At 50.8% G+C, this 16,072-nt stretch overlaps 2 protein-coding genes across 3 annotated transcripts; one reads left to right on the forward strand and one right to left on the reverse strand.

Moving 5' to 3' along the window:
- Positions 1-1,094: 1,094 nt before the first annotated feature.
- Positions 1,095-12,122, forward strand: POLR3D (RNA polymerase III subunit D). 2 transcript variants are annotated; one of them, XM_048829457.2, is made up of 9 exons: positions 1,095-1,164; positions 2,399-2,576; positions 4,142-4,185; positions 4,471-4,622; positions 5,735-5,859; positions 6,607-6,778; positions 7,699-7,970; positions 8,820-8,972; positions 10,036-12,122. In XM_048829457.2, the coding sequence occupies exons 2-9, from the start codon at positions 2,412-2,414 to the stop codon at positions 10,156-10,158; spliced, it is 1,206 nt and encodes a 401-aa protein (XP_048685414.1). In that variant the 5' UTR covers positions 1,095-1,164; positions 2,399-2,411; the 3' UTR covers positions 10,159-12,122. The 2 variants fall into 2 exon arrangements, with proteins under 2 accessions (XP_048685414.1, XP_048685413.1); XM_048829456.2 differs by having other exon boundaries at positions 1,128-1,164; positions 2,403-2,576.
- A 2,279-nt stretch (positions 12,123-14,401) lies between these two features.
- Positions 14,402-14,836, reverse strand: LOC125626271 (profilin-2). The gene has a single exon (XM_048829029.2). It carries the CDS (start codon positions 14,834-14,836, stop codon positions 14,402-14,404), a length of 435 nt encoding a protein of 144 aa, XP_048684986.2.
- Between the last annotated feature and the right edge of the window lie 1,236 nt (positions 14,837-16,072).

Consider the following 16,072-nt stretch of genomic DNA (forward strand, 5'->3'; position numbering starts at 1 on the left):
CGTAGCAGGCAGCAGCCACTGACAGGAGCGAAGGACTGTTTTGGTTTTTATAGAGCCAGGGCTTGATTTTGAAAAGCAGTTTTGGATTTTTCTCCAGCAAATAATTGCAGGCCTGGTTTTATGGGGTCAAATAATTAGATGAACCATGCTTTGACATGTAGCTGCTTGGCTGCCTCCTGGAAACCAGGTGATTAGACATCACAGCACTGTAAAGAGTGTCTGCAGAATTGTGTCTGGGTGTATAGTTGTGTGGGTGCAAAACTGCTGTTGCAAGTATTTCCAACCCCCAAGCATTCAAAACTCAAGAGCTGGTCCCTGAGAAAATCATGAGTGGCCTAAAATTCATGAGATTTTAAAAAAATAATAATGTTTTGTGTTTTGGTTTCTGAGCCTTTGGAATGCGTTCAGTTCACATTCTCAAGCTTTTCTCCAAAATGAGAGCTAGAAACATACTTTTTTCTTTTAAATTAAAAAAAAAATCAGTGAAATCTCATGCAATCCGTATCCTCCAGGAGCTGGGGCTTTTAAGAAAAACAGTAAGTATTGCAAGAGTTGGCAGCGCTGATTTGCAGAGAGTGAGATGAGGGGCATCAGGTAGTTAAAGCATGGATGCCACTCGTAAGCTTCTAGCAGCATTTACCTCCTCTCATCCTGGGGAATCGTGCGAGTGACAGACAGTCTATCGTACAATTCTTAGCATGGGCATTTCGATGCCAATGTGATCTAGAGGGTTGGCAGGGTGATTGTGTTGTTAGCATAGGTAGGTATTAATTGCAGTAGGGGAGGAGAGTGATTGGGAGTCTGGACTCCTGGGTTCTATGCTTGATTTGCCCACTTATGTCCTTTGTCACCCTGGCAAGTCAGTACTCTGCCTCTGTTTCCCTCCCTGCCCACTAGCTGCAAGTATTTCCCCAGTGCAGTGGGCGCCCCTCACAAAGATGGCGCCTCCTTCCTCCTATGCCAGAGGTCGCCCCTCACAAAGATGGCGGCACGCTCTTTTCTCCATTACGAGTGCGTGCCCCTCACAAGCATGGCGGCGCGGCGGGAGTCCCGCCTCTTCCACTGCCCCTCACAAAGATGGCGGGCGCACGCATGCGGGCTAAAGTTGAAAGGTCAATCGTGGGGTCACGCTTTTTCCTGTTTGCTGCTGCTGGTCGAGGCTGGGTTAGATAACAAGGATTGGGTCTGATGGGGGTGGGGTGTCTGGACGGGGGGGGCGGGGTATGAGCCCTCTATGAAGGGGGGGTGCGTGTCTTGACGGGGGGGGTCCTGTGCCCCATATGGGGGGGTGCGTGTCTGGACGGGGGGGCGGGGTATGAGCCCCCTATGAAGGGGGGTGCGTGTCTGGATGGGGGGGGTTCCTGAGCCCCCTATGAAGGGGGGTGCGTGTCTTGACGGGGGGGTCCTGAGCTCCCTATGGGGGACGCGTGTCTGGACGGGGGGGGAGGAATGAGGCTGATTGAGCTTGCTATGGGGGGTGTGCCTGGAAGTGAGAGTGGGTTCCCAGGCTCCTATGGGGTGTGTGAGCCTGACAATGAGTCGGGTGGTGTCAGAGCTCCCTATGGGGGGTGCACACCTGGAGATAGCAATATGGGGTTGAAGCCTGGGCGGGGGGAATGGTAGGGACTGCACGCCTGGAGACAGGTGGTGGGGTCTGAGCCCCATATGAGGGTGCCTGGAGATGGGGGAGCCTTGAAGGCGAGGTGTCTGAGACCCCTGCTGGGGGATGTTGAGTCCCTATAGTGAGGGGCCTAAAGAAAGGGGGAACTCTCCCCCTGTGGTGAGGATGAGTTCCCTTATAACCTGGAAGCTGGGTAATTGAGCCCCTATGTGTGGGGAGAAGTGAAGAGGTCAAAGCCCCCATGTAATGAGGGGGATCTGACCCTGTACAGCAAAGGGTCCAGGTGGGAGGTGGGTGTGAGTCCTGAAATAGTGAGGGCTGAGTATGTGGGCCTTCTTTCTGATCCCCTTTTGGGGAACTGGTCCTCAGTCCAGCAAAAGGCAGATGACTTGCAGAAAAGATCTCCCAGCTCGAGCTGTCGTCCTGTGCTCAGTATACCTTCCTTACCTGCAGGCCGCCCCGCCGTCCCCCTCCCCCCCACCTTCCGAAGGGCCCTTCAGTTAATCATGCCCCTGGTATCTCAGGTCTATTTTGTCCCCTGTGATTTGTTAATTTCTTGCCCTAGCAATTATCCTTATTCCCTTTTCTCCCGATCGCAACAAATTCCTATTCCTCTTCCTCCTCCTGACTGAGCTGTGTCTGGACAGAAAAGGAGTCGGCATGGCTGTAACACCACCTCCATTCCTTCTGGCTCAGGAAATGGGTTTTCAGGTGTCAGCTCTTTGGGTTGCTGGAAATTTCAGCCGTGTTGTTCCCTCTGATATTTCTCTTCCCCAGATAGCTGGAAAGGATGTCGGAGGGGAGTTCAGGCAACGACGCTGGAAACCCAGGCAGTCTCCGGCCTGGACTCGCTGGGGCACGAGGGCTGATAGGGAGGAGACCTGCCACCCCCATTACCCCTGGGCGCCTCCCCTCCATCCGTTCCCGAGACCTTACCCTCGGAGGAGTAAAGAAGGCAAGTGTCCCCAATGGCACAGAGAAGACTGCCCTCCTGACTTTCTTTAACCAAATAAGTGGCCTATAAAATAACTTTCAGGTTTCAGAGTAACAGCCGTGTTAGTCTGTATTTGCGAAAAGAAAAGGAGTACTTGTGGCACCTTAGAGACTAACCAATTGAGCTACAGCTCACGAAAGCTCATGCTCAAATAAATTGGTTAGTCTCTAAGGTGCCACAAGTACTCCTTTTCTTTTTGTAAAATAACTTTGATCTCATTTTATAGAACCTGATCCCGCACCCACCAGGGTCAGTACCACTGACTTTACCATGTGGCAGATCTGGCCTGTAGTATCCATGACTTAGTGCTGTACAGTGATCAAGAACACACAGTCACTGCCACAAAGAGCTTGCACCCTCAACAGATGTGCTTAGTGCTGTTCCAGTGACACTTCTTTGAGGGATGCTGCTAATTGTTCTTGGCTCCTTTTTGGAGTCTAACGAAAGATGCCTGACATTAAAAAGCTTAGAGATCTGATTTTTATTACAATAATTCCAGTGTCAACTTGTTTTTTTGTATCTTTCTGCCTGTCTCGGATGGAGGAAGGGGCGTAAACTGAACAGTAACTGTTTGGGTTAAGAAGAAAGTTGTCCATTTTGGGGTGGCTTACACCTTCCTATGCAGCATCTGATAAGGAGGAGACAGGATACCACACTCGACTGACCACTGGTGTGGTCTGATATGGCAGTTCCTATATAGTGTAGTTGTTGCATCAGGAGCCTTTGCAATCAGAACTCCTTGTTCTGCTCCCTTCTCTGACACTAACTCCTTCTGAGGCTTTGATCAAGTCACTCTTTCTATTTCCTTTCCCCATCTGGAAAGTGGGAGAATACGTATCTCCTCGCCTTGTAGGGCTGGATATGAGGGTTAATCAATGAATGTCTGGAGAGCAGTTGGGAAAACAAGCCTTAGATAAACAGCATTATTCTTTTTTGAACTGGCAGCCTGGTGATGACCTTGCCAATCCCTGCATGTTTCCATGTCCTCTGTGGCCTCTTCTTCTCTAACCCATTCCTGATGCCACATGAGCTATTTGTGTAACTGGGGCTGGCACCTTCTGTAGAGGTAACTGGGTAGGGAGTTGTACGGGACACACTGCATTGTCTGAGTCTGTAATGCAGCCAGACTGGTTCTGTACCAGGCTTCCTCACTTCTGTTTGTAAAGCATCTTTTTATCCATAAACGCTCAAATAGTCAGAGCCTAGACAGACGTTCGGGTGCCTGTGCATAACATGGCTTGTAAACAGCAGCTCCAGTGGGGAGAAACTATTGGACCATGGTAAAACAAGAGACTGATGTAAAGTACCTCCAGAAGTCGAGATTTACATCAAGGGCCCAGGGCCTGGCTCCCTTCAGCTCCTACTGAAATCTGTGGGAGCTGAGGGCTCTCAGGATCTAGCACCATGTTACAGAGCTCAGCAGCAGATGGTGGGGTCATCAAATAGTTTCCCGTTTGTTTTCTGTGGCTTATATTTGGCACTTTCTGAACAAGAGACTTAATCATTTTTTTGTATTTGTTTTGTAGAAAACTTTCACCCCCAACATAATTAGCAGGAAGATCAAAGAAGAGTAAGTGGCCACCTTATATTGTCTCAGTGGAGTGGGATGTGATCATCTAAAACGCAAATTAACGTGTACTGGCTGCAGTGCACTATTAAACAGCCTCCACGTTCCACCCCAGGGGTGGCTGTTTTGCAGTGTTGCTATAGACAGTTTGTAAAATATTCTGGCATCTTCTGAGTGTATGTAACGACACTCTAAGATGTGAGGGTGGATCATTTCAAGTGTGTTAGGATTCAGCAGGAGCGTTTTAGGCTTGCAATAAGCAATACCCCATCAAACCTTTTTCTCCAGGCCAAAAGAGGATATCTCCATCAAGAAAGAGAAGAAAGAGAGAGATCGGGATCGGCAGCGAGATGGCCATGGACGAGGCAGGGGGAGGCCGGAGGTCATTCAGTCCCACTCCATCTTCGAGCAAGGCCCAGCAGAAATGATGAAGAAGAAGGGTACAGTTAGCAGGAGTGTGGACAGCACTTAAGGCTGTGGGGCAGGAGGGTGTCACAGAAGCCACTTTTCCCAGAGTCTCCCTTCTGCTTTGCTTCTCCTCCTTGGAGATGACTTCCAAGAAAGGCCAGTGGTGGGGAGAGATGCTGCATTTCAGTGTCAATTTGAATGATCCCTATGTCCGACTTGCATATATCTTTTGGCCAGAATTGTTAAAGCACTTTGGAATGAAAGGTGCTGTCCATGGGTAGGTTGTTTTTGTTAACGTGGGTACTGCCTTTTTTGCAAAGGTTTGAAATAAAATGATCTAGGGTTTGGAAGGGCTCAGTGATTCACTTTGGGGTAAGAGAGCTCTTCACCACAAGGTTACCAGTTTCAATCCAGCCCATTAAAGTCACCACTGTTCGATTCATTGCGTGGTGGGTCTCAGTGTGGTTTCTAGTGGGCAAATGTCCTGGTGGCTTGTGCAACATGCACTTGGGGAAGTTAAGACTGGAGAGTCTTCCCTGGCTGGAGAGTGAGGCCTTGTCTTCACAGCAGTGTGAGTTCAAGCTGTAACTCAAGTGTTACCCCAACCCACCTCCCGTTTGCGCGCACACACCTGGCTCTAGTTACATGGTGCTTTAAAGTCAGCTGAGCAGCGCTGTTGCAGGGTATAAGTTGATCCTCAAGTACTGCTAATGCTCAAGCTACGAATGCAGTGGGGGTGCAGCAGCCTAGGTGATAACGACTCATCAGCTGCTGATCCATTCACTCTGTGTAACTTGGGTGTTGTTTTGCACTGTGACCATGCTCACTCGAGCTAAGCTAACTCGGGTAGTAACTTGAGATAACTGTTGCAGTGAAGACTAGCCCTGATCTACCCTCTCTCCCCACAGGTGCAGTTCCTCTAGGCCAGGGTGGAGGCACATTGTCAGGCTAGTGCTGGGGAGAAGCTTGCACTGTTTGTGCTGTTCTGTTCTAGAGTTGAACAAGGGGATCCGGGGCTGCAGGGCTTTGAATCTAGAACCACTTAATTCACACCAAGAAAAGGGGGATTGAAATACAGTGCTCAGCCAAGGGATTATCCCTGTTCCAAACCTTCACTCCTGCACTCGCCTTCTCTTTCACACAGGCACTTGGGATAAGACCGTGGACATGTCAGACTTTGGACCTTCCCACATCATCAACATAAAGAAAGAGAAGAGGGAGACGGACGAGGAGACCAAGCAGATCCTGCGTATGCTGGAAAAGGATGATGTAAGCAAGGCTGGGAGGAGGGGGCAGTACCATCTGGGACGCAGAGCTATAGTTCTCCATCCGGCTGGAACAGAAGAGCCTACTCCAGGATTGTTCCATTGGATGGGGGCGGGGAGGTTGAGGAGGGAGTTTAAGGCTTCTAGTTCCCTGACCTTTGTTAGTCTGGGAGTCCCCAGTTCTAGCCCTGCCAGCAGGACACCTAGGGCCAAGTGGCTGTTTCCCCAGAGGCGGGGCGTCCCTGCTGCTCCCCGAGAGTCAGTTTCTGCACCCAGCAGCAGGAGCTTCAGGCTCACCTCTGGTTACTCTCCTGATTTCACTGCCTAGTAGAGAGGAGAGGAGAGGATACTTACATTGCCTGATCCTGCAGCAGTCACGGACAGCTCCCATTGACTCCTGTGGGGTTGGCTTATATACAGATCAGACCAAGCACTGTTACAGATGGCATGGAGTCATAGGATTACAGTATCTGGGCATGGTTGGTGTGCAGGACTAGAAGGCAGGATTCCTGGGTTCGGTCCTTAGCTCTGCTGTCAACTTGCTATGTCAGTGGCAACTCGCGTCCCCTCTGTACCTCAGTTTCCACTTCTGTAAAATGGGCAGGGTGCCTATCTGCATAGGGGTTATGAAGTATTTGTCCTCTCTGTGTCCAATGGCTCTGATAAGTCCTGGCTGGCAGCTCTCCCCTCTCTGGCACTGAGGGATATTCTACCTTCTGACTCTTCTCCCTCTCCCGCTTTCCTCCTTCAGTTCCTTGATGACCCACGCTTGAGGAATGACATCCGGAACAAGCCAGTTCAACTACCCCTGGCCCACTCAGGCTGGCTGTTCAAGGAGGAGGGCGATGACCAGGAAGATATGAAGCCTTTGGCCACCAGCACCAAGGAGGAGATGATGGAAGTGGATTTGCCTTCAGTGAAAGGTACTGGATTCAAGCCCATCATGGTCAGACTCTGTGCTGGGATCCCTATGGGGATACACCTAAGCTCACCAGCCCTAGCTACAGCCTTGCAGCTTGAATGCTTGGGGTATGGGAACATGGAGCTGATTTGTTCCAGTGTACTCACAAAATCCAAGCATTCAGCTAAGGGTACTGGCTATTGACTGAAAGGTATCCCTGGGAGGCCTACCTAGCAGGTCTCATACATTTGGTCTGGCCCTTCTACTTCCAGCCTCCCCGCCCCAGCGAATGGGGGACAGAGGCATATCAGGGGTTCCCTGATCAGAAGAGAAGCAAGGTACAGAAGTTGCAGGGGGTGGAGGGAAACCACATGGGGGGGATGTGTCCTCTTAGTATGTTGGACCATTCACAGCAGCACAAGAGGTACGGTGCTGTCCAAGCCTGTTTGCTCTGACTGAGGATGGTTCTTGTCTCCAGCTCTTCAGAAAGGGATGAGAAACCACCCAGAACCAAGGGTTTATTCAAGAGGCTCAGTGTGTAGCCCAGACGTTAACTACGTGTAACATTTCCCATCATCCTAGTCACTAAGGGTCAGGTCCTGCACGGTGCTGAGATCCTCAATTCCCACGGACTCCCAATGAGAATTGAAGGTGCTTAACACCTTGACAGGTGAAATAAAGACACCAGAGGCCAGCGTTCTTCCTGTGCCCCTGGCTAGTCTGTTGCAAGGGAGCAAGATTTGCTGCAGGTGGCAAGAGCCTCTTCTCCCCTGCTTGCCCCCACCCTCACTCCTGGGGGTGTGAAGCGGACACCCCCGGAGCATGGGAAGGTGGCTGTTGTCTAACAGGGAGCTTATGGTGGAGTGGGGAATAATTCTGCACAGGTAGCCTGCGACCTTGTCTGCACCGCAGTGAGCTCTGCGGTTTTGTCTCTGCTCTTAGTGAAAGAGGAGCCCCGCGATGAGGAGGACTCTGAGGAGCCACTGGCGGTTGCCAAGCCATCTCAGGCAAAGGCACCTCCCAGCTACCCGCAAGACATCTCCGTGGCAGAGCTGCTGCAGAGTCTGAGCCTGACCAAGGAGGAGGAGCTGGTCTTCCTGCAGCTGCCGGACACCCTCCCTGGGCAGCCGCCCACGCAGGACACCAAGCCCATCAAAACAGAGGTGCAGAATGAGGAGGGGCAGATGGTGATGGTGAAGCAGGAGAAGAACCAGGTACGAGATCAAGCGGGGCCCTCACTGAGCCCTCCATGGTATGGGAATGAGATGGACATTGTAGCAGGGGGTTGTCTTGCTGCGCATCACCCCTGTTAGAGGGGAGCTGTGTGCATATATTGTAGCTAGGTGCTAGGGAAGCATGTGGACTCCCCGGGAGGCCCATCAGCGGAACTCGTAGGTAAAACCTAGCTAACAGCTGAGCCCTGTGAGACAGAGGCTGCCTCCGGGGCACTGGTGTGCATGTGCAGTGGGAGAAGGAGCAATGCAACAAGGGACAGTGTCTGTGCTGGCATTTCTGGGGAGTTTGCTGTATCCAGTGGTGAGAGACCTGGGGCAGGGGAGGGCACACAGGCAACTTTAACAATGCTCCCCAATCCTTTCGCTGTGTCCTTCACACACTCCCAGAAAGCACCTAGGATTTCTTCGGTGCAGTTTCTGTAAGTATCTCAATCTGCGTCTTGGCTCATGGCAATTCCCACTTCCACTGTGCAAGTTTCCCAAACCTGTTGGCCTTTGACATCCAACCAGCTTGAGCCAGGTGGCAGATATGCTCACAACCTCAGCACTTAAGGAAGGCTCTGGTTTTGAGGGAGGCTGCTTTGTTTCGACACTGATGGAACTTCCATTAAATTCTGAAAGAGGCAATTAATGTCTATCCAATGATACAGCACACCTGAGCCTCATTGCATGGGGGTGGAGGCATATCTTACAGGATCTCTTACTTCTCTTTGGAGAGACTCCTTCCAGGGAAGGCGTGAGCATCCCAACTTTTGACTGGAGAAGAGCACTGGGGTGACCAGGGCAAAGGAGCTGCACCCCTCTAACCCCGAATGTGTTTCTCCACAGGAGGCCAAGCAGGCTGAGAACATCTGCACCCTGGGGGACCTGCCAGAAGGGCAGGTGGGGAAGCTGCTGATCCGCAAATCGGGAAAGGTGCAGCTGGTTCTGGGCAAAGTGACTCTGGACGTGACCATGGGGACCCCCTGCTCCTTTTTGCAGGTACAGCTCGCTCAGCGGCCAGCATGCATGGGAAATGGCTCGTCCTTGCATCTATGGTGAATTTATTGCTGGTGAAAGGTGACACGCTGGCAGCCTTGGGAATGCTTCCTCCACCCCCAAACACTTGCTTGCTGCCCCGTGCCTGTGTGTTTCAGTCCTGGCTTGGCCTTGAGGGACCTCCTCTATGCTTGAGAGAAGTGTTCTCTCTCCAGGGTCTGTTCAGACCTTGTCCTCTCAACTGAGATGGTAGTGAGAGCTAGTTGTTGTACTGGACTTTGTGATCCATGATATCTATCTCCATGGTATATAAACACCATCTTATCGACCCCTAGCTGCTAGGAATTGGGCTGAGGCTCCAAAACTCATTTCATGCGGGGCCCATCCAGCAGCCCTCGGGTAGCAGTGACTTTATCTACTCTCCACCTGGGCCTGACTTGAACCAGCGCCCCGGAGGTGCAACGTTCTGTATCCAGATCTCACTCCCCTGAGCCATCCATTCGATGTGCCCTTTGAGGACTGAGAAGAGCTGCTGCTATCTTATTTGGGGTCAGGAAGAGGCCCCATGATATGAAGGCGGAAAGCATCCACACCCCAGCACTGGAAGTGGGGAGATAATCTCAGAGACAGTGGATGGGAGAGAGAACCCTAGCTCACTTTCTTTGGGAGGAGGTGGACTGGAGGAACCTGTAGTTTAGCAAGGATTTGGCCTACCCTAGTCATCTACTGGCTGTTTCTGTAACCAGCGCACGGGGGATCATGGTGCCCAGGCAGCCAGAAGATGAGTTTCTGGGCTCGGCTCTCCCTGCTGGGAAGGAAATGCTTCCCCTCCAGAGTTCAGATGCATACAACAGAGCATTAGAAATCAATGCTTGACGGGAGCGTAACTCACTCATGCAATGAATCAGGGCCAGGGAGTTAAGCTGCAGCATGGCTGTCTCGAGTGGTCATGAAGATAGTTTCCCCAAGCTAGGGAGATGCATTTTCTTTATATTCATGGGCAGGTAGCCTCTAAACAGAGAGTGAATCTGGCTGTTTTTAATGGTTTCTCCTGTATTGTTGAAAGGAACTGGTATCTGTGGGCACTGGAGACGGCAGGACTGGAGAGATGATCGTCTTGGGACATGTGAAGCACAAGCTGGTGTGTTCCCCAGACTTTGAGTCCCTGCTGGAGCACAGGCATCGATAAGAGAAAGGAAAGAAGGAGCAGAGTTCTCCGTGGGATTCTCCTCTCCTTTGTGGAGGTTCAGCCCAGAGGTGGGCTGCTCCTCTCGTCTGGGACGTCCTTCCCAGTTCAGGTTCTGTTCTGGCTACAGGAAGCAGGTGCATGTCAGAGGAGGGTTTCCCACTGGGGCCGTGCAATGCCCTCTGTGCCACTACTCTGCCCACGGGCATCTTGCTCTTAGAAGCCTCCCATCCGTTTTCTTTACTGGCTGTGCTCAGAGCGAGGGGAGTTGGGAGGGCTCCTCCCCTCCAGGTGTAGCTATAAACAAGAATTACAGGGGACAAATGCACTCCTGTCCCCACTGGCACAAGTATACATATGTTCCCACCCTGTGTATATAGAAAAGCTACAGTGACTCCAGCCTCTGCCTATGGACCTAGCTCTGGACTTGAGACAACTGGGTTTTGGGTTTCAGGCACAGGTGAGGTGTGCCATAGCCTTTTGGTGCCAGTGAAGGAGATTTCCTTCCCCACTCCTGACTGTATACAAGCCTGCAGCATCCTACCATGTCCCCCTGCCGTGCATTGCCAGAGTCCCTTCATCCAGCCACCACCATTGGGCTGAAGGAGGACTGGTCCAGGAGGCACGACAAAGCAACTCAAGCTGCTTCCCCCTGCTCCCTGTGGTTGAATGAGCTGCCTGTGCCACCCTCCCAAGCCCTGCTGGGAAGAGCCCGGAAGCCAAGCCGGGGCCCCCATCCTGGAGACTGTTAAACTTTCACCGGTGGTTTCCCTTTGGCCAGAGATACAAAGTGAGCTGTTCCTGTGGGCTCTCTGATTTGCCTGTCGACTCCCAGAGTGAATTTCTGCCTCCTTTGCTGTACAGCCTCTATGTGTCTATAGGATGTTCGCACTGCAGTTAGACACCCACGGCTGGCCCATGCTGGCTGACTCAGACTCTGTCTAAAGGGCTGTTTAATTGCAATGTAGACTTGTGGGCTTGGGCTGGAGCCTGGGCTCTGGGACCCTCCCATTCTCAGGGTCCCAGAGCCCAGGCTCCAGCTCAAGCCCACAAGTCTACACTGCACTTAAACAGCCCTACAACCTGAGTCAGTGGGCACAGGCCTGGCACAGGTTTTTATTTGCAGTGTAGACATACCCTGAGTCACTTTAGGAGGGGTGTGTAGTCATTCAGGGGCTTGCTTTCACATCACCAAGTGATTGCCCAGAGAGAGACACTGCCTCTCATCTTTGCGTAAGTATTCCTTTAAAAGGCTAGGCCCTGTGCCCAGTAAATGTGTGATATGGCTTTGTGGGTGAATCTCCTGCGTCTGTGAAGGTGAGAGTCCTGTTCGCCAATGTCCAGATAGCACTTTGAACTCCTAAAGTGCTGTCCATGTACGAAGCGTGTGTTGTTTAGATTTTCCAGCCTGCACCGCTTGGAAGCCATGGAAGAATGTGCCAATAACTTTACCAGCTGCTAGTCTTGTGTTTGGGAGTTTAATATTAAAATGTGGCCTTGGTACAAAATGCATTCAGCACCCTTCAAGCTTCCCCAGCTGGCTGCTGACGAAACAAGTTTTCAGTGCATTCATTGTATTATTGAGGCTGTAGAGAAACAGGATGGCCAACACCACCTGGGTTTAATGACCACTTAGGTTCTGGAGTACTCCACAGAAACCACCTAATTCCACCCCTTCTGCTGAGTCTTCAGACACCCCTAACTCCTCCTCCAGTTTATGTGAGCGGCTAAAGATAGCTGTCTACCTCCCGCAGCCGCTTGTGCCAATGAAGTGGTTTGCCACAGGGGCAGTGGCTCTTGGAAGACCCAGCAGCTTGTCTGTGTGGGCTCTGTCTGGTGGAGCCAATGGAAAGAGCAGCACTTGCTGCAGTGTGGTGTCGAGGCTCCTGGATTCTACGGGGAGCATTGCATGGGTTGCATGTGGAAATCAAAGTGGAATAAAACTGCATCCGTGTGTACATGTGGTATAGGTGTGTGGGCTACAGATTATTCCTAGCAGGCTATCACGCGTTCTCTCTGTACTTAGTATCTTGTGTGCTCTCCTCTCCTTGAAACTTGCTATCTCCTCCACCCAGCATTTGGGAATCTGCTCTTTCTTGCTGCACAGTTTTCCAAATCATGTCATCCTAGAAGCCACCTTTTTCCATTTGTCTGCCCTCTAGCTCCCTGCAATGTTGCAATTATCTTTCCTCAGAAGTATCTTCTATGCCCTGTTTGCCCAGCCCTCTATCTGACAGGTTGGATGTACTATCACGAGCCGGATCAATAGAATCTGGGCGCTTTCTGTGGGGTTCATCTTTTCTCCTCCACCATACCTGTTGCTTGAGATGGGCTTGGTATCCTAGTCTGCTCAGTCCATAACTCTTGTTTAACATACACTATATACCGATACTTCTGTAGGAGGCAAGGAGAGTCATTAAATACAGTTGAGCATAAGCTTTCGTGAGCTACAGCTCACTTCATCGGATGCGATGAAGTGAGCTGTAGCTCACGAAGCTTATGCTTAAATAAATTTGTTAGTCTCTAAGGTGCCCCAAGTACTCCTTTTCTTTTTGCAAATACAGACTAACACAGCTGCTACTCTGAAACCTGTCATTAAATACAATATTCACTATCTGCTCCTGGCAGGGCTCTGGAGCTATGCTCCGGCTCCAGGCAAAAACCTGCAGCTCCACTGCTCTGCGCTCCGCTCCGGGCTCCGCTCCAAAGCCCTGGCTCCTGGTGCCACCACAATTTTGATAGAAATGTGTGAAATCTCAAGGCTTTATCTGACGGGAACATAAAACATCCCACTCTCTGCAATTCAGAATGCAGTAGCAAAGTCTCACTCATACAGATAATCCTCTTTATTGGCCTGAAAACTAAGTCTGCATGCTGTGAGGGTATTAGAGGTCTGTCTGGCTGCAATTGCTAAGGCCATTGGACGTGTTTCTGCTGGGGTGAATGACGGTGTAATGGTCAACCTCTGAGTTGGGCTCTATGGCTTAATGTTCCCTTGACTCAAATGAGGGTAAAATAAGGTGGAAAGTGCCCATCTTTGTAACCCCAACTTGCTTCTGACAGTTTGGCTGTCGTCAGATGCAAGCCCCCAGCACATCCATGGCATTGATGCGCTACACTTAAGGCTTATGAGGAGAGGCTGAGGGAACTGGGATTATTTAGTCTGCAGAAGAGAAGAATGAGGAGGTATTTGATAGCTGCTTTCAACTACCTGAAGGGGGGTTCTAAAGAGGATGGATCTAGACTGTTCTCAGTGGTACCAGATGACAGAACAAGGAGTAATGGTCTCAGGTTGCAGTGGGGGAGGTTTAGGTTGGATATTAGGAAAGACTTTTTCACTAGGAGGGTGGTGAAGCACTGGAATTGGTTACCTAGGGATGTGGTGGAATCTCCTTCCTTAGAGATTTTTACTGTCAGGCTTGACAAAGCCCTAGCTGGGATTATTTAGTTGGGGATTGGTCCTGCTTTGAGCAGGGGGTTGGACTAGATGACCTCCTGAGGTTCCTTCCAACCCTGATAATCTATGATACACCAGTGTTTCTCAATCTTTTTGATACCCAGGACCAGCTTGCTGCCTTCCTAAACTGTCAGGGAGATCTCAGGGACTGGCGCTGGTCCAGGCCTGGTCATTGAGAAACACTGCTCTACACAACTACAATGGCCAGGAATGTCTTTATTATTAGGAAAGCCTGGTAGTTGGATCTCTATAGAAAGGCTTTTAATTCTCAGAATTTGGGTATTGTCTGTGCTGACAGTCGTACTGTTGCAGCTTGTATCTCTTACATGCCAAAACATCAGAATCTAGGGCCTAGGCCCACTAGCTATTGCATTATCCCCTACAACGAGGATACTGGAGGAGTGTGCCTTTCTGACAGCCGAAGCTGCAAGCAAGTCCTGTTGCTGGAGGGTGATCCAGGCTCTCGGGAGATCCTTAGTGTGCTGTGAGTGCTCCCTCCCCTTTCTATTAGCCAATTGGCTGCTGCCTTGCATAGTACGTAGGTTTGGCAAAATGCACCTGTAGAGCTGTCCCGTAGATCAAATCATTCCATTGGGACTTAACTACTATAGGATGCTACCACATCTAGCCTTGGTTCCCAGAAGGAATGCAGTTAATCAACAGGGTGCTCTAAGGGCTGCTCTGTACCTGAGTGGGGATGTGCAGAGTAGCTGGAGGTGCTGCTGTCCTGCAGATATAGGAGTAAAGAGGAACTCGTGGCCGGGGAAGGAGGTCGCTCAGGATTTGTCTTTATTGGTGCATTGAGTTCTTAATGTAACGCACCGTCTTGAAAGCCTTCAGGTTCAGCGTTCCTCCCTGGATCCCCTTCTGGCCCACTAGGATGAGGCACACTGGGTTGGCCAGGGCAACAGTAATGGCATAGGTGCAGGTGTCGCTGTTCTCCTCTTGCCGTTTGGTCCGGAGGTCCATGGTGTAATTGTGGGTGTCTGTGTAGAGATTGTCCCGGATCACCAGACACCTGAGCCCACCCAGCGTGGTTCCCTGGGTGAGAAGTGTGTCTCTATTCCTACCCAGGAGCACTTGGATCTCCAGCTGAGTCATGTTTGCCAGAACCCCACCTGGGTGGGCAGCCAGGAGCTGCTGGTGAGCCACGGAGATCACTGCTGCATCGCAGCACAGCCCATCTCTCATCAAGCTGCTGATGTACTCCTGCCAGCCTGACATCCTGTGATCTGTGGAGCAATGTGTGCAGCTATGCCCACCTTGCTGACACGGAAAGGTGGAGAGGAAGGGTCCTCTTAACGTCTCTGATGGTAAGGCGGTCCCTTGTTCTAACCTCCAGCTTGGTCTCAGAAGGGCAAGGCACACATTCAGTCCATACAGTCTCTTTCCATGAATGAATGGCTTATTTCAGGCCGAGAGGAGGGGGAGGCTCTCACTACTGTGACATCATGCGCTTCCTCCCAAGCACAGTGTAAATCCCTGGTGCTCACCAAACAAGGATGCTTCAAAGCTAGATTTCCAGACGCTAAGATCCTGCAGTGTTTTTTCTCATCTGCACTGAGCAACCTCCACCAACACCCCAAGCAGCTGGACCCTGGGTGTGAAGGCTTAGCTGCCCTCCATGGCTTCTGATCTCAACCCGGGAAACAAGCCAGTGCTATGACGACAATGAGATCATTTCTCCCTGTGATGTCACAGTGCATCCTAACTGATGTCTGTCTAGTAAGTTGATTCATCCTTTGCTGTGTATTCAGGATTCTCCTTAACGTTCATTGTCCCTTCTGCCCTACTTGAGAGAACATGTATTGGTGTAGTTGTCAGGTCCTAATCCACCAGCGCACTCTTGCTATTACCTGCTCTAGCTCCTGTGTGGGAAACTCCTCCATAACCCGTGCTTCTATAGCAGCTTTTACATTCTGGACTTACTCTGTAAGGAAGCACCACCCCAGAGATCACCAACCCTTCCATCCCATGGAAAAATGTCCTACTGCAACTAGCATGCAGGTCTTCCTGGATCGCCGCTGACCTACACCCTCATCAGTTTGCTACTGTTCTGTCCCACCTGTGTCAGTTTCATCTGTTCAGAGATGCTGGTCTAGGGTGGCAACTCTATTGCCTCACATCCAATGCTCCTTTGGCTGCCGGGTTTTGGAGCAGTGCAGCTCAGAAGGGGAAGGGGAGGGCATGGGACTGTTTTCTGCAAGAAGAGAAGGAGCAATACTCAAGAATTTACAAATGAAAATAGAGGCTGAAGGGGGCTGTGAGCAAATGCCTCATTTATTACATAGACAAGCTGGGTGAGATAATATATTTTATTGGACCAACTTCTATTGGTGAGAGAGACAAGCTTTTGAGCTGCATCGAGCTTGTTTTAATCTATTACACATCTGCAGTTCTTACCAGCTGGTTTCCCTGGGTGTTAGCAGCTATCTACATGGCAAAGGTGGAGTGAAATAG

Source organism: Caretta caretta, chromosome 26 (genome assembly GCF_965140235.1).
Source record: "Caretta caretta isolate rCarCar2 chromosome 26, rCarCar1.hap1, whole genome shotgun sequence".
Lineage (NCBI taxonomy): Eukaryota > Metazoa > Chordata > Testudines > Cheloniidae > Caretta > Caretta caretta.